The sequence below is a fragment of the Pyxicephalus adspersus genome, chromosome 5 (assembly GCF_032062135.1).
Source record: "Pyxicephalus adspersus chromosome 5, UCB_Pads_2.0, whole genome shotgun sequence".
In the NCBI taxonomy this organism is placed as follows: Eukaryota; Metazoa; Chordata; class Amphibia; order Anura; family Pyxicephalidae; genus Pyxicephalus; species Pyxicephalus adspersus.
In genome coordinates, this window is record NC_092862.1 from 59,526,443 (window position 1) to 59,540,912 (window position 14,470).

Genomic DNA, 14,470 nt, shown 5'->3' on the forward strand with positions numbered 1-14,470 from the left:
GGGCAGGGATCAGCAGCTTGCTTCCTTGTTCAGAATCGCGGGGGCACGTGTGCAGGCTTTTTACTTTCAGTTTGGCTTAGGAATAGACATGCCCTGCAGCCAGCATCAAAGACACACACGCTGCAGCCAGCATAAAGGACACACACGCAGGATCAGATATCTGGAGCTGTCTCGGTGAGTACTTTTTTTAATTTACCGGTATGTATGCTTTTATTTTCTTTTTTCCTAGGTCTTATTTTCGGGGTAGGTCTTATATTAGGGCAGGTTTACAAAATAGTGCTAGGTCTTATTTTCGGGGTAGGTCTTATATTAGGGCAGGTTTACAAAATAGTGCTAGGTCTTACTTTCGGGGTAGGTCTTATTTTCAGGGAAGTAGTGTCTTGCTCCATCACTCCCCAGGATGGCACATAGCCAGGGTACATCTTGTATGGGACTTGCATTTGGGCTCTTCTAGAGCAATTTTTGACCTTAGACCTCTTCTATACCATAAATGTTAAACAGATTTTAGTATGGTATATTAAGTTGTCTGAATTGGGCATTCTGTATATCAACTCATATATTTGTTACCACAAACACAAAACACTAAAAGTGATAGTACATATTGCTTAGAAATGTTTATTTTTACTTTTGGATAATAATTACATGTGTTAATCATAGGTTGGCAGACATGGGACATAACATTGTTGGCGTTGATGTCGCTGAAATGGGAATGAAGGAATTTTTTGAAGAACAAAATGTCCCCTATGTTGAAGAAACAGTAGCAGAGATACCTGGAGCAAAGGTTTTCAAGGTTAGTCAAGATGTATGGCCATATTATCTTTTTGTCAATGTTTATTTTGTTGCTTTTTGTATTTTTCTTAGTCTCAGACTAACCTTTATATATACATCCAACACCAGCAACAGTTTTCTGCGTAGACAGGCTTGCTTTATAAACATTTTTCTTTTTACCACTTAAACACAATACTATTTTTACATGTGAAAATATCTGTTTTTAAACAGAAACTGTTTTTTCCTTTTTACCATGCTGGAATATTTCTATAACTATTATACAGTTTTGTAAAATTATAATGTCCATTTATTGAACTTGGGGAAAACATTTTGCTCAGGCATTTGTGCAGTTTACATTGACACTGTACCTGTTGAGAGATCCCTTTCCTGTTCAGCAGTGTTGCAAGAATTGTAGTCAACATCAATACAAATCCTTCACTGCTTTGGTCTGGAAGATATTCAGATACACCATTCCAGTTATAGTATGTTACTCATCAGCTCGTGTCAAAACTCCAGTTTCCTGCTTATTGCATAGTGAGGTTAAAGTCACAATTGTTATTATGCTATACCATTTTATTCTGTCCTCTATAGATGTTTCTGTTTCCTATACATTAAGTTGTTTTTTTCTGTTTAACTATTTTTAGAGCACATCTGGAAATATTTCACTTTACTGCTGTAATATTTATAACATTTCTGAGTGAGTATGAATTTATTATGTTTTTCCCCTTAGTCATGATATTTTTCTTGTTACTTTCATGTCATATTGTCTCTCATACCATGGACACCTGTCTATTGTTCCCATCAAAGGTGTTAAAAAACACACACAAATGAGGATTTCTTGGGAAAGCAGCCAAATATTTTACAAACCCAAACAGAGAACAGTTAAAAAAATATATGTCTTTAGTGCCACAGTTAATTTCATGAACTACCTAACTCATTATAATTAATTGGCTTATTACAGTTAGTTTACAAAAAACACCCTTCCCCCGTGCTGCTTCACAGTAGCTAAACACAATGCATTCTTGTAAATCATAGCTCTAGAAAGAAAGTTTTTTTGTTTTGTTTTTTTTAATTTTGGAGATTGAATGAATTCATGTCTCTGTAAAAAACAAAAAAAATACAGGGGTCGTCCCTGTGATAATATTAAGAATAATAGATTTAACTCTTCTTAATCTACTAACAATGTGCTGACTAAAAGTGAAGGTAATTCTTCCTTTACACAGGCTCCAGCCCTCCCTTGCTTTATTCAAAATCAAAAAATATTTGAATGGAGTTGGACTTTGGGATCTGCCAATGGAAATACACATTGTTCCATCTTAACAGAATATTTAAACTTTTAAATTCTAAACTTTTAAAGAGACATATATACAGTAATTCTGCCTACATATGCAGAAATATAAAAAAGAAAGTACACCCTATTTTAAGTCCAAGGTTTTATGCATCTGAGCAATTTTAATCATGTGGCCCTTACCAGGTTTTAAAACTAACCTTAGGTGAAGAACAACACAACAGGTTCTAAAATGTAATTATTTGTTTAACAAGACAATAAGCTAAAGTTTAACAAAGCCAAAATGGAAAAGCCAAGTGTAAACAGCTGAATAGCTCTGATAATTCAGTAGCTTGTACGACCACAAGTTAGTAGCAAGAAGTTGAAGTAAATATTTGAAGTGACGTGTGAATCAGTCTCCCACATTGCTGTGGTGAACATTTGACACACTTTTCTTTCCAACATCATGCCCCAGTTTATTGAGGTTTGTGGCCATTTCTTTTTGTACAGATTTCCAGCCACAACATTTTGGTTGGGTTGAAGTCTGAACTGAGCTAATGACATGGCTATGGACTTTGTAAAGTGCTGTGTAATATGTTGTCGCAAAAAAAATACTGTATGATATTATTAATAATTTTGTTGTAATTTGATTTGCTGGTGTGCTTGGGATCATTGTCTTGTTGTATCCACCAGTTAAAGCAAAGCTTAGGCGGTCACATTTGACTCAGTAGAATACTAGAAGAAAGTAAAATACTTTGGCATACAGAGGAAGCCATAATCCACTTCATAGCTGCAAAGTGCCTAGGTTCTGTGGCTGCAAAACAAGCCCAAATCATCACCTCTCCACCATCATGCTTGACAGTTGGTATGAATACCCCTATGCTGTTTTGTGTTGGTGCCAAACGTGAAGCTGTGCATTATGGCCAAACATCTCCACTTTGGCTTTGTCTGCCTAAAAAACATTGTTCCAGAAGCCCTGTTGTTTGTTCAGGTTCCGATACCATGCTGCCTTGTTCTTTTTGAACAGAAGAGGCCTAATTGTGGCAACCCTTCCAAACTAGACCATACTCACTCAGTCTTTTTCTAATTGTACTGTCATGACCATTCAACATGTTAATAGGGGCTTGCAGAAGTAGATTTTTGGGTTTTCTGCAGTTTCTCTAAGCATTTATTGGTCTGACCCTAGGATGAATTTCCTGAGACATCCTCTCCCGGGAAGACTGGGAATGATCTTTAATGTTTTTCCATCTGAATCATAACTTCATATTGTTTGGAAACATTGCTTCCCTAAGATCATTACTGATGTCTTTCCCCCATGGCTTTGTGTTAACACACACCTGTATGCTCCAGACCAACAAACTATCAACCCCCCCCTTTTTTTTTTTTTTTAATTACCCTCTTTTATCCAAAGTAAATGTAAAGGGTGTATCTTTTCACGCATTCGCTTCTGCATTTTGACTTAGTCAAAATGGTGTAGAATTATTATTATTATGGATTATACAGGATTTATATAGCGCCATCATATTAGACAGCACAGACAGTGACACAGAATGAGGAGAGGACCCTGCCCCGATCTAGGAAATTATATGGCATGTGTGTTCTTTATTTTAAGTTGTATTTACCCAATTCTAAGATCTACTAAGGACTAGATGATTTGTTGTTATGGCTTGGTATGCAAACCTTAGTACTGAAAGAGGATGTACTTTCCTTTACTCTTGACTGTAGAAGGGGATGGAGTTGCGATGGATTGCAAACAAGGCGTTTTTGCTTATGTGCTGCCTAGCAAGGAATATTTATCACCTAAAATTGTAAAAATGATATAATTGTGAAATATTATGTTTCTCTTTTGTTATTTCTAGCTCAATCGTTGGACGGTTTGATGGAATATGGGACAGAGGGGCACTGGTTGCTGTAAATCCATGTGACAGGAAGCGGTCAGTAATAGTAACATATGTATATTTTCATACAGTTGTATTTCTCGTATTTTTCTAATTACAGTGATGTAAGTCATTTGCACAATGCATATTTATTGGTTTATATACAAAACATGTAAAACCTGTGTTCTCATACTAATGTATAAATAATGTATAAAGCTAAGTCTACATTTCCAATAAAAGATTACAGTATAAAGCAGTCAGTGTGACATTTACAGATTCTTTAGAGGAGAATCTTCCTCCGGATCTATGTATGGTCCAGGGGCAGTAAATGATTCTATACCAGGGAATGTTTGGTAAATGTGAGAGTTATTGCTTTATAAATAGAGCCTTATAGTTATTAAGATTAGCAGAAACTGATCTTAATGATTCATACCACAGAATTCAAAAGCCCGACATACTGTGTCAGTTTACAATCAAACACAATAACTCTTTCTTCACAAAAAAGTAATGTTGTTTTAAACAAAGACTGATATATAAAAGTGTAATAAGAAGAATGCTATTTGTTGTTTATACAATCATACAAAATCATTGTTTCATTTCCATACACTGGACTGCAGAAATGACAACTGGAACTAACTGGTTTCAATAGGCAACAAGATGCCTGTTTCTTGTATTAGATGTTCATACATTAGCCCACAGTTTCATATATGTGTATTCAAATTTTATGGGTTTTTGTTTTCAAATTTGCCCCTATATTTGTTTGTGTTTTTAACAGATATGCCAATCTTCTTTTATCATTACAAAATAAGGATAGCCGTCACTTGGCAGTAGTCCTTGAATATAATCCAAATGTTATCACAGGTAAGATAACTAAAATGTCTTTCTTGTGCGTGCTGACCTATTTGATCTAATGTGACAGCTTTAGTGCTTGGTAGACAATTTAAAATAGGTCTAAAGCTGTTATGTTTCTTTCTAGTTGTAATATTCCTGTACTTTTTCACCTAGTGTGTCACAGCACAGTACATATATGCCTGCCATATACATATGCCTGTGAAATGTAAAATTTAGCATAAGATGAATGGTTGCTATTTTAAGTTACATAACACATTCTGTAACTGTAAAATGTGTGCACCCTCCCTGTTATTGAAAATATATGGGATTTAAGGGTGAAATTATTTTTGTGTTGTTACAAGGTTAATAGATCACAAAGAAAAACATTCCTGGATGTGCAGATTTACATAAGCCAATATCTGTAAATGGAATAGGATAAAGTAGTAACGGTCATCTTAAAAATATTTAAATGCAAAAACATTTATATAGGTGTTAAATATATCCTGAAATAAAATCAGTGATGTTATTATATTATTATATAATGTTGTCTCTGTTTTTGAAGTTCACATTAGTTTACTTTAAAGCTTAAAAAATAAACCCATTTTACTCCCCTGGAGTCGTGTTATTGTAATGCTAAAGCTGCGTACACACTTCCAATTTTTATAGTTGGAAATGAACGACGAACGATCGATTGGGCAAAAATCGTTCGTAAAAAAAGTAACCAACGACGCCGACGAACGAGGATAGTCGTTGGAAATGAACGACCGGACCGGCGGATCGGATTGGACGACGATCGTTGACCATCTATCGTGTGTACGGTCGTTCATCGATCGTCCATGGTCTGAGCATGCGCGGTGAACGAACGTTCGCTCACTTCCTGTGGTGCACGTCACTTCCTGTATCGTTCAAACGATCGCATCTATCGTGTGTACAATATCTGCGAACGATCGTGTCGTTATCTGTATGTACAGGATCGGTGCTATACGATCGTTCGCAGATATCGTGCAGGATTGTTCGTCGTTCGTTTACCAACGATAATAATTGGAAGTGTGTACGTAGCTTAAGTCTTTCTCCTTCTAACATGTACAAAGGGCAGGGGCTCTTCTTTGGGTGTCAATGTTTTTAGAGGTCTTCTAATGTTGAAAAACGGCCAATTCATGCAGGTATAAAATGTCAGATCTTCAGGGTGGCTATGCTGCCTGGTAAATCTTGAAAGTCAACCTCTTAAACTTCCTAATGCTGCATGTTTTTTTTTGTAGGACCACCATTTTATGTCCCTGAATCTGAAATAGAAGAACTGTTTGGTAAGTAGCTGCAGTGCAATAGGTTCATGACCTTTAAATCCCAACTCCAGCCTTCTTTAAATACCCTACAGTGAGGTCCCCTATGCATTAGGTAAATGCTCATTTTTGTAGAAGGATACAGGAAAAGCCTCATTTACCTTAGTCCACACTCCTCCTCAAGCTGCTGCCTTATTCTGCTGTCATATGTTCCAGTGGGCAGGCCTTCACCGTCTTCCCATACAATGCAGGTCTGCTGGTCTCACATTGTCCATAATGGTGACAGAGAGCCAGAATTGGCAAAACTAGAAAGATGACAGGGAATCCTGCAAGAGCGAGAAATTGAATATTTGTATTTATTCCCTTACCCTCAGCCAAACAAGCATTACACTACCGTGTAGGGTAGGAAGGTCAGGAGTTATAAGCAAGTTATAAGCAATGTTTTTGCACTTATTCTATACTGATTTTTTTATGAATCTGCTAATATACAATGGTTGTTTTTAATGAATGTCCTTTTTCTTACTTTGCTTCTAGGTTCTACCTGCAATTTTAAACTCCTAAAGAAGATTGATGCAATTACTGACAGGCAGCGACAGTGGGGACTTGATTACTACTATGAAAAAATATACCTTATAACACCAAAATCCTAATGTATTCTATTCATTTTAAATGATGTTGAAGATTTAAAAGTGTCATAAATGACAATAGATTTGTATTACATTCCTACCTCGTGTATTATCTTTACAGTCTTAACTTCCTACAATCTACAATAGTAAATTTGATGGCAAAATAATGTATGATTCTCACTTCAGGTACACATATCTGTATCATTGTTATCAAATCAATGTTTTGTATACAGAGTGAACAAGCTAAATGTGATTTAGGAGCCAAGAAATTGCAGTTAAAGACACAAACAAATCTATTATAATAAAGTATACCTAAAAGAAAAACTTTTTTTTGTTTTTAATGCAGTGGTGATGGATTAGAAGCCTATTCAGGGTTTTAGTGTGTTATGTGTCTCTATTAGGGAGATCCTCTGTAATTGTCTTGATCACCAATGTCACAAAGAACTAAATCAATGTAAATTCAAATGTTTGGGTTGGCACAAGAACAAGAATTTAAGGAAACAAAGATGGCAAAAAAGTGATAGTGAATTTAAACCTCATCTACTATATCCAAAAAGAAAACACAACATTTGCCTTTAGTTACACTGCAAGTAAATATTACAGTGTATTTCCTTGCCTTACAATTTAAAATTATCTGCCAGGAGAACAAGAAGAAAATTCGTTAGAGCAGCCTTTCTCAATATTAAGCCTTTATCAATATGGGGTTAGGGACCCTTGAAATAACATCCAGGTTTTTAGTAAATCCCCATAATTACTATATCCACAACAGTACATTGGCAGTAGTATTGGTGGTCAGGGGGAAGAATACCACACTTACAGATGGCATTCTAGGAGGCATAACTTACCCCTTTCTCAAGGAACCCCTAGCAACCTCTGATCCTCTGGCTTCACAGAACCCTGTTTGAGAAACAATTATATACTATGTAATTTGATTGACATCCATGAGTCTACTGGGTCTTCTGACATCCAGGTTGGCAGTACCCAGCAGCAGTCTCAGGGTTACAGGTACATTACATGGCAGTATAACCACATAATTTGTTGACATGGCTTAGTGACAAGGTCACCAATGGCAAGAATTTATGATTGATGGTTAAAAAAATATAATAAGGCTAGCACTCCTTGAAACTTCTGTTGACCCACCATTATGTCTTCCTGCATACATAGAAATGTAAATATTGATGACCTTATAGGCACTGAAGATGACACCACTTGGTAACTACATACTGCCATTGAAAGCATGCAGGCAACTGGAAAATTACAACCCAACACAACACATCATCTCGTACAAAGAAGCACAACAATTGTTGAATATAATATTTTTCTCATCAGATATAAATTAATACATTGGTTTTACATTTGTAAATAACACATTGTTCCAGTGTTACAAATTTATGGTCAGGCTAGACGTGTAGGCTAATTCTGTGCAGCAAAATGTTGCTTCTAATGTTAACACAAACTATACCCTAGGTCTAGTTTTCTCTCAGCAACTCATCTAATATATTCAATTCAATTGTTTTCTGATTAAACACCCCCAGAACAAGAACCCCCAGACCAGTCCTCATGCATGTCCCCCATGTGGCAGCTCCATCACAAGGAAACATAGAAGAAGTAAAGAGAATAATACACAGATAGGAGAACACAGGGACATCTTATTCCAGTTATCTGTACACCTGGGTCTTCTGCGCACAACAAAACTTCAGTTGTGCCAAATCACATGTGCTACAACCAGCCTGCCATACTCCGTTTCTGTGTTGTGCATGCCCATCTTTCCTAGGGCATGCTGCTCATTGTGTTTATCAACGTGTTCCTGAACTGGTTACATGTCATAGCCCATAGACCTAAAGCCCATAGACCTAAAGCAGACCTAAACTCACATTATCATACTGGGTTTATGGATGATATAAATCCAGGTTATACGAATCTATCCGGGTTTTACCTTTGTTTAAACCTTCTGAACTGTCACAAAAACTGCACTGACTCTTCTCTCTGGGCTCTCTATTGCCACAGCAATGATGAGGAGGCTGCAAGGGCTCATGGGAGATTCACATAAAAATAGTCAAGAGGGAAAAAAACAATAAACTTGCTGACCAATCAGAGCAGTGGGAGTGGTTGAAAACTGATTAGGGTATCAACGGGCTCCTTAGATGGGGGTGACAACACAGACTAGGGTGACAATGTGTTTCAAAGATGAGGGTGACAACACTGAATAGGGTGACAATACATATAATTAATGTTTTGTATTTTATGAATGAAGCTGACACAACCAATGCCACTAAGGCAGGCATGTCCAAAATCCAGGCTGGGGACCAATTGCAGCGAGTGTTCAAATTTCCACTGGCCTGCAGCCTCTGTTATCACAGGGAATCCCCTACGTCAATATAGTGAGTGTGTGCTGTGGGGGACCCGCACGGACCATGCCCACTGTGATTCCAGGAAGATGCTCTGCATGGAGCCCGCACTGACACTGGATCCGTGCACATGGAATCCCTCACGTCACCCTGGTGGGCATGTGCTGTGTGGGACCCGCGCAGACCACCCCCACACTAACCCTGGTTAGTGGTCGGCCCCCACAGATTTTCACCTTACCAAATCTGGCCCTCTTTGTAAAAAGTTTGGACACCCCTGCACTAAGGGGACTGACATTCCAGTTAAAGTAAGTGAGAATACATATGTCTGATGTTAGAGTTTAGGTCTGCATTAAAACTATGTGCAGATAGCTGGAACAGCTGTGGGAAGGCTGAATGGGTCACTGAGCGGCCATGTTTGCTTAGGGAAACGCCAGGCTCCTCAGCTACAGACCGCATTCTATTCTAGTTTCACATACTAATCTAGAGCGTAGTAAGTCCCCACTACCTGTCATTTTTTTCACTCTCCTTATTTGCAATGTTGCATATAAATGCAATGCTTTATTTTGTACTTTATGTCAGTGCAGAATATAGTAAGCAAGGGTGGACTTGGCAGGATGGGAATGAGGTCTATGTATTGCAGGTAACTTTACAGGTTAAAACCTAAGGAAAGGAAGTGTAATTTATTGCAGTTTACCTACAGTTTTTTTCGCTTTACAGTGATATATATAAATATAGTAAATATATATATATATTATTCAGGGTTGCATCATAGATGTTGCATGGAATAATGTATGTGTAAGAATTATAACACCTGTGTGTTGCTAATCTAAAATCAATATTCCTCCTACTCAAAATAGCCATAATAATCTTTGTAACAAAATTCACTGCTTTTTGTAAATTAATCTTGAAGAAAAAAAACATTTGCAGATGCTTAAAATACAAATATTACTGGTCTGAACATGATCTGTGTTACACAGTGCATTTAATACAAGGAAATCCAGAAGAAGCAGATAATAAAAATTCCAAGCACTGGAATGAAGCTGAGGCAACTGGAAGAAATCCTGCAGTCACTGTGACTTATCACCCTGGGAGGAGCGACAGGAGCAGTAATCATTCCAGTTGTATGTTCACCCAGACATTACATTCATCCAGATATCGGTCATTCTCCGGTATGTATATTATCACTTGTTTATGGAATTTCATTCTTCCCCTTTATTTAAAAATCATTATTTGCTGTTATTGAAACAGAAGAAACAAAACAAAAATGTTAAGTAATATGATAAACCGCAATCTAAAAATTCCTATGACTATGGGGTCAATTTAAACAGCAGTGAATTTGACATTCCCTGAAACACTGGATCATTGTTTTATAAATAGATTTAATTTCTGCAAAATTCATTTGATGTATTACTGACAAAAGTAGATTTTTTAAGGCTAGATCCACAACTTTTGTGCAGGGTGATGTAATAAAAGCTAAATTTAAACATATGTTTTGTTACTACACTTTATATATACATTGCTATTACCTTTAACGGTCACCCCAACTTACCCCAAACAGAAAATACCAAAAGATTTTACATGAACTTGTACAATGGTCCTTAAGATTGTCAGTCTGCTTTGTTTAAGCACATAGTCATTGTACTTGTATGATCACTTTTAAAAATATGGCAAAGTGTGTTGCAAATATTTTTATTATATCAAAAAGAAGCCAGTACTTATCTGGTTTATACTGTATATGCATTGAGTCTGTCTAGCTGAAATGTTTGCTCAACATGTCTTTTGCCATTTTTATTGCCTTTGACCCCCTCCCATAGAAAGGCTTATAGTTAGCCAAATCAGAAGTGTAGATGCTCTAACTGAATGTAACAGTTATTCAGCTTTCACTGAAGTACACACATGCTGATTCATCTTAGCTCATCTGTTCTGGTCATTGTTTCAAACAAAAGCTTGACTTCTGCATAGATATGATATGAACGAATTGCAGGACAGCTTCTGGACACCGTTTTATCATTTTCTCACAAAAACCTGCAGACCAAAAATCGCAGCATGAAACTTTAAGGCGTTTCACAACAGATGTACAGTATAGGCTTGTTTTAGTCAGAGTAAAAATTAACCTTGAGGTGCATACATGGAGCACAGTACTACTCATTTAAAGGATTATTTTTTTAAGGATAGAACATTTAAAAAGGAACCCTTTGTTCGCGTTATGCATGAACGTATATATTTTAGGTGTCTGCATTTAAAAATATTGACAATTCTCCAGCAGATTCACCCTCTCTGATGATAAATCTCACTCAGTGTTACAAAAAAATAGGCACTGATTGCACAAAATACAAAAATCACATTCTATATTCTAGTGGATTTGTAAGGCTCAAAATGACAGAACCTATAGATTTATTGGAAGTACATTTACCACTGGAAGTTCACCTATCAAGAAAGGGCTTTCATGAATGTTTCAGGTTGCAAAACCTTCTAAAGGATCTGAGTCTTTGCATGATTTAAAATGTGTGAACAATTATTTTGAAATGTTACAGAATCTGTGGAAACCATTGTCTGTATAATTTAATTTCAAGATTTGATTCTTTTGCCTTTCTACACATCTCAATTTTCACTCGTTATCAAAAATGTCTGATATTTTGCTTCTTAAGCTAAAATTTGAAGTTTATTGCCTTTTTCATGGTCACCCAACTGCTTTGATCTTTGTTGAACCAACAATTTGATCTTCAGTTATCTAGATATATTTTGTCTGAATCATTTTATTTCAGCATTCATAATGAAATGAAAGAAGTGTAATTTGGAACCAAGAAATCTTCAAGACATTTAAAAAAAGATCCAGTGATCTTCCGTTTTACAATGCTCCTATGTCTCCATAACCGAGAGATAGTTTAAACACCATAACCACCATTCATTTCTACTTTTTATACAGCAGGTCCCTCGGCTGTAAAGATCAGATCACATGTGATTTTCTATGGCAGTTTTAAGAATTGGGAACACAAAGATGAAACATGATCTAAAACGGCGATCGCAACGGCTCTGGCTAGGGGTTAGAAGAAGGACTCTGGACACAACCTGCCCAATCCCCCATCGCAGGTCTGAGCGTAGGCAGGCTCTGCCATTATGTTGTCACTCTGGGGGGAGTTTCTTCCCCTTTGAGTGACACACGGCTCCCAGCACATGTGCGTTCCAGAGTCTGTGCATTTAGTGGTCCATAGGTCAGAAAAGGTTGGCAACCACTGATCTAGAACATTAAAAAGTATAGACTTTCTTTTGTTGAGGAAGACAGTAAAGATAAGAGGGAACAGATTGGCAGTCTAATATGCACTAAAACAAGAGGTTACTCAGCTTCATCAGAAAGCAACATAGAGGGTGCAGTGGGGTCCATATGTCTCTCCAATTCTTATCAAAGTCAAACATGTCTTTTTTTACCTTTGTTTTGAGAGCCATCAGGCTAACACCAGAGTAATGATTTCTTAGTTTACATTTAGGCTGTCTGCAGTATGCATTGATCAATAATATCATGCTCAAAAAAGCTGAGTTCAGTTTCAGCAACAATAGACAATGAATTATACACTGCAGTACACTCATATAATTAGTGCTGGTGAGCTGCTAGAAGGAAGAATTATCAAAAGTTTAGCTAAGCATCAGTCAGTATGACCTGGGGCTTGTGAAGGCACCTCTCAAAGAAAAAGAAAAGACACACAGGTAAGTTATATTGCCGACTTGGTTTGTGCTTTGGGCTGAATGCAGCTGTGGGAATCCTCCTGTTTTAATTTCCTCTTCCGATGGTTTCGCAAAATCGGTTTGCCGAAATCCCTACACTCTACTTTGTTTTCATAAAATTGGCTTCTATGTATGGGGGAATGTAAAATCTTAGTATTCAATATTAGGGGTTACTTAGAGCTGCTGGGTATGTGATATGGATTGGTTAAAGATTGCAGTGGTGGGACAAGTAACAATGTCAATTTAAACTTGCTAATCGTTGTACCTAATCTTTATAAAATAATATTGTTTTGTTTTACTTTTACAGGCCCACACTATGGCTGATAGTTCTAATTTCACTAAAACAAAACAAGCTATAGTTCTTACAGATGAAGACTGGAATGTAAAATGGCAAACTAGACAGATAGGCTTTCATGAGAAGGATGTACATCCGTAAGAGTGTTTTGTTTAAATATGTATCTTTGCTTGGTATGTTTATTCTATAACACCTGATCATATTGTTTATAATGCTACATTATTTCCAGTCAGCTGGCAAAGAACCTGTTAACTAATGCATCATATAAATGTTTATATTGTTCTTTCACTCTGATATCCTCTTCAATGTCATAATTTATCTAGCCACCAGAGATTTAATGTAATGATCACATTAGATGGACAAATAACAATAACAAATGTTGTTGTTTTTTTTTCCCTATAAGCTTATTTCGGATATTCATGTATTTAACATCATATGCATTAAAAAGTGGTAATTTGAGCTTTTGCATTGTTTGAGAATAGCAGGTTTTAAGCTTGTTTTCTAATAAATTGTATTTTAAAAATTTCTTTGCTTCTAGGTTACTTGTAGAATTCCAGAATGAAATGATTAATGACAAGACAAAGCTCAACATTTTCTTTCCTCTTTGTGGAAAAGCAGTGGATATGAAATGGTACACTAGTGTCTTCTCATTGAAAATGTTATTAATAGCATAATTACCATACAGATTTATATTATGTTATTGCTATGTAAGGCTTCATAACACACTGCACCAGTTGGGTAAATAGCTGCAGTTTAAAATGGAGCCTGTGTTTGTGTCTCCATCACTTGGATGGCACAGCCAGTGTGCATCTTGTAGGAGAGTTGCAATCAAGGCAATTTCCGCCTTCTTTCCCTACTTTACAACACAAATGTTACACAGATGTTGTTATAGCATAATAATGTTGCCTGAATGGAAGTATTATGTATGTAAAGAATGCATTTCTTGAAAATACCTAAATATTAAAAAAAAAACTATTTCATATTGCTTAGCACCATACAAAATGTATATATACCTCTGGATAAGAATCACATTGTGTTAATCACAGGTTGGCAGATATGGGACATAACATTGTTGGCGTCGATATTTCTGAAATAGGATTGAAGGAATTTTTTGAAGAGCAAAATCTCCCCTATTTTGAAGAACCAGTAGCAGAGATACCTGGGGCAAAAGTTTTCAAGGTTAGCCAAGATGAATGGCTATATTATCTGTCAATGTTTATTTTGTTGCTATATGTATTATATTAGTTACAGACTAACCTTTTTTTACATCCCACCCCAAGCAAGAAAACACTTAAGCTACGTACACACTTCCAACTATTATCGTTTGTAAACGAACGATGAACGATCCTGCATGATAACGACACGATCGTTCAAAGATATTGTACACACCTATATATACACAGTATAAATATATATATATATATATATATATATATATATATATGATTATATATTTAT

At 36.4% G+C, this 14,470-nt stretch overlaps 2 protein-coding genes across 4 annotated transcripts in view; both read left to right on the forward strand.

Moving 5' to 3' along the window:
• Positions 1-6,973, forward strand: part of TPMT (thiopurine S-methyltransferase) — a 121,082-nt gene extending 114,109 nt beyond the window's left edge. For all 3 annotated transcript variants that reach the window (XM_072411638.1, XM_072411636.1, XM_072411637.1), the window contains exons 4-9: positions 658-790; positions 1,413-1,465; positions 3,895-3,969; positions 4,688-4,773; positions 6,003-6,047; positions 6,558-6,973. In XM_072411638.1, the coding sequence (XP_072267739.1) occupies positions 658-790; positions 1,413-1,465; positions 3,895-3,969; positions 4,688-4,773; positions 6,003-6,047; positions 6,558-6,673 (508 nt within the window). In that variant the 3' untranslated portion in view covers positions 6,674-6,973. The remainder of the gene's footprint in view (positions 1-657; positions 791-1,412; positions 1,466-3,894; positions 3,970-4,687; positions 4,774-6,002; positions 6,048-6,557) is intronic.
• Positions 6,974-12,366: 5,393 nt separating this feature from the next.
• LOC140332002 (thiopurine S-methyltransferase-like) overlaps positions 12,367-14,470 on the forward strand; it is an 11,974-nt gene continuing 9,870 nt past the window's right edge. The window contains exons 1-3 of the mRNA XM_072413316.1: positions 12,367-13,149; positions 13,551-13,643; positions 14,059-14,191. Coding sequence (XP_072269417.1) covers positions 13,034-13,149; positions 13,551-13,643; positions 14,059-14,191 — 342 coding nt within the window. The 5' untranslated portion in view covers positions 12,367-13,033. The remainder of the gene's footprint in view (positions 13,150-13,550; positions 13,644-14,058; positions 14,192-14,470) is intronic.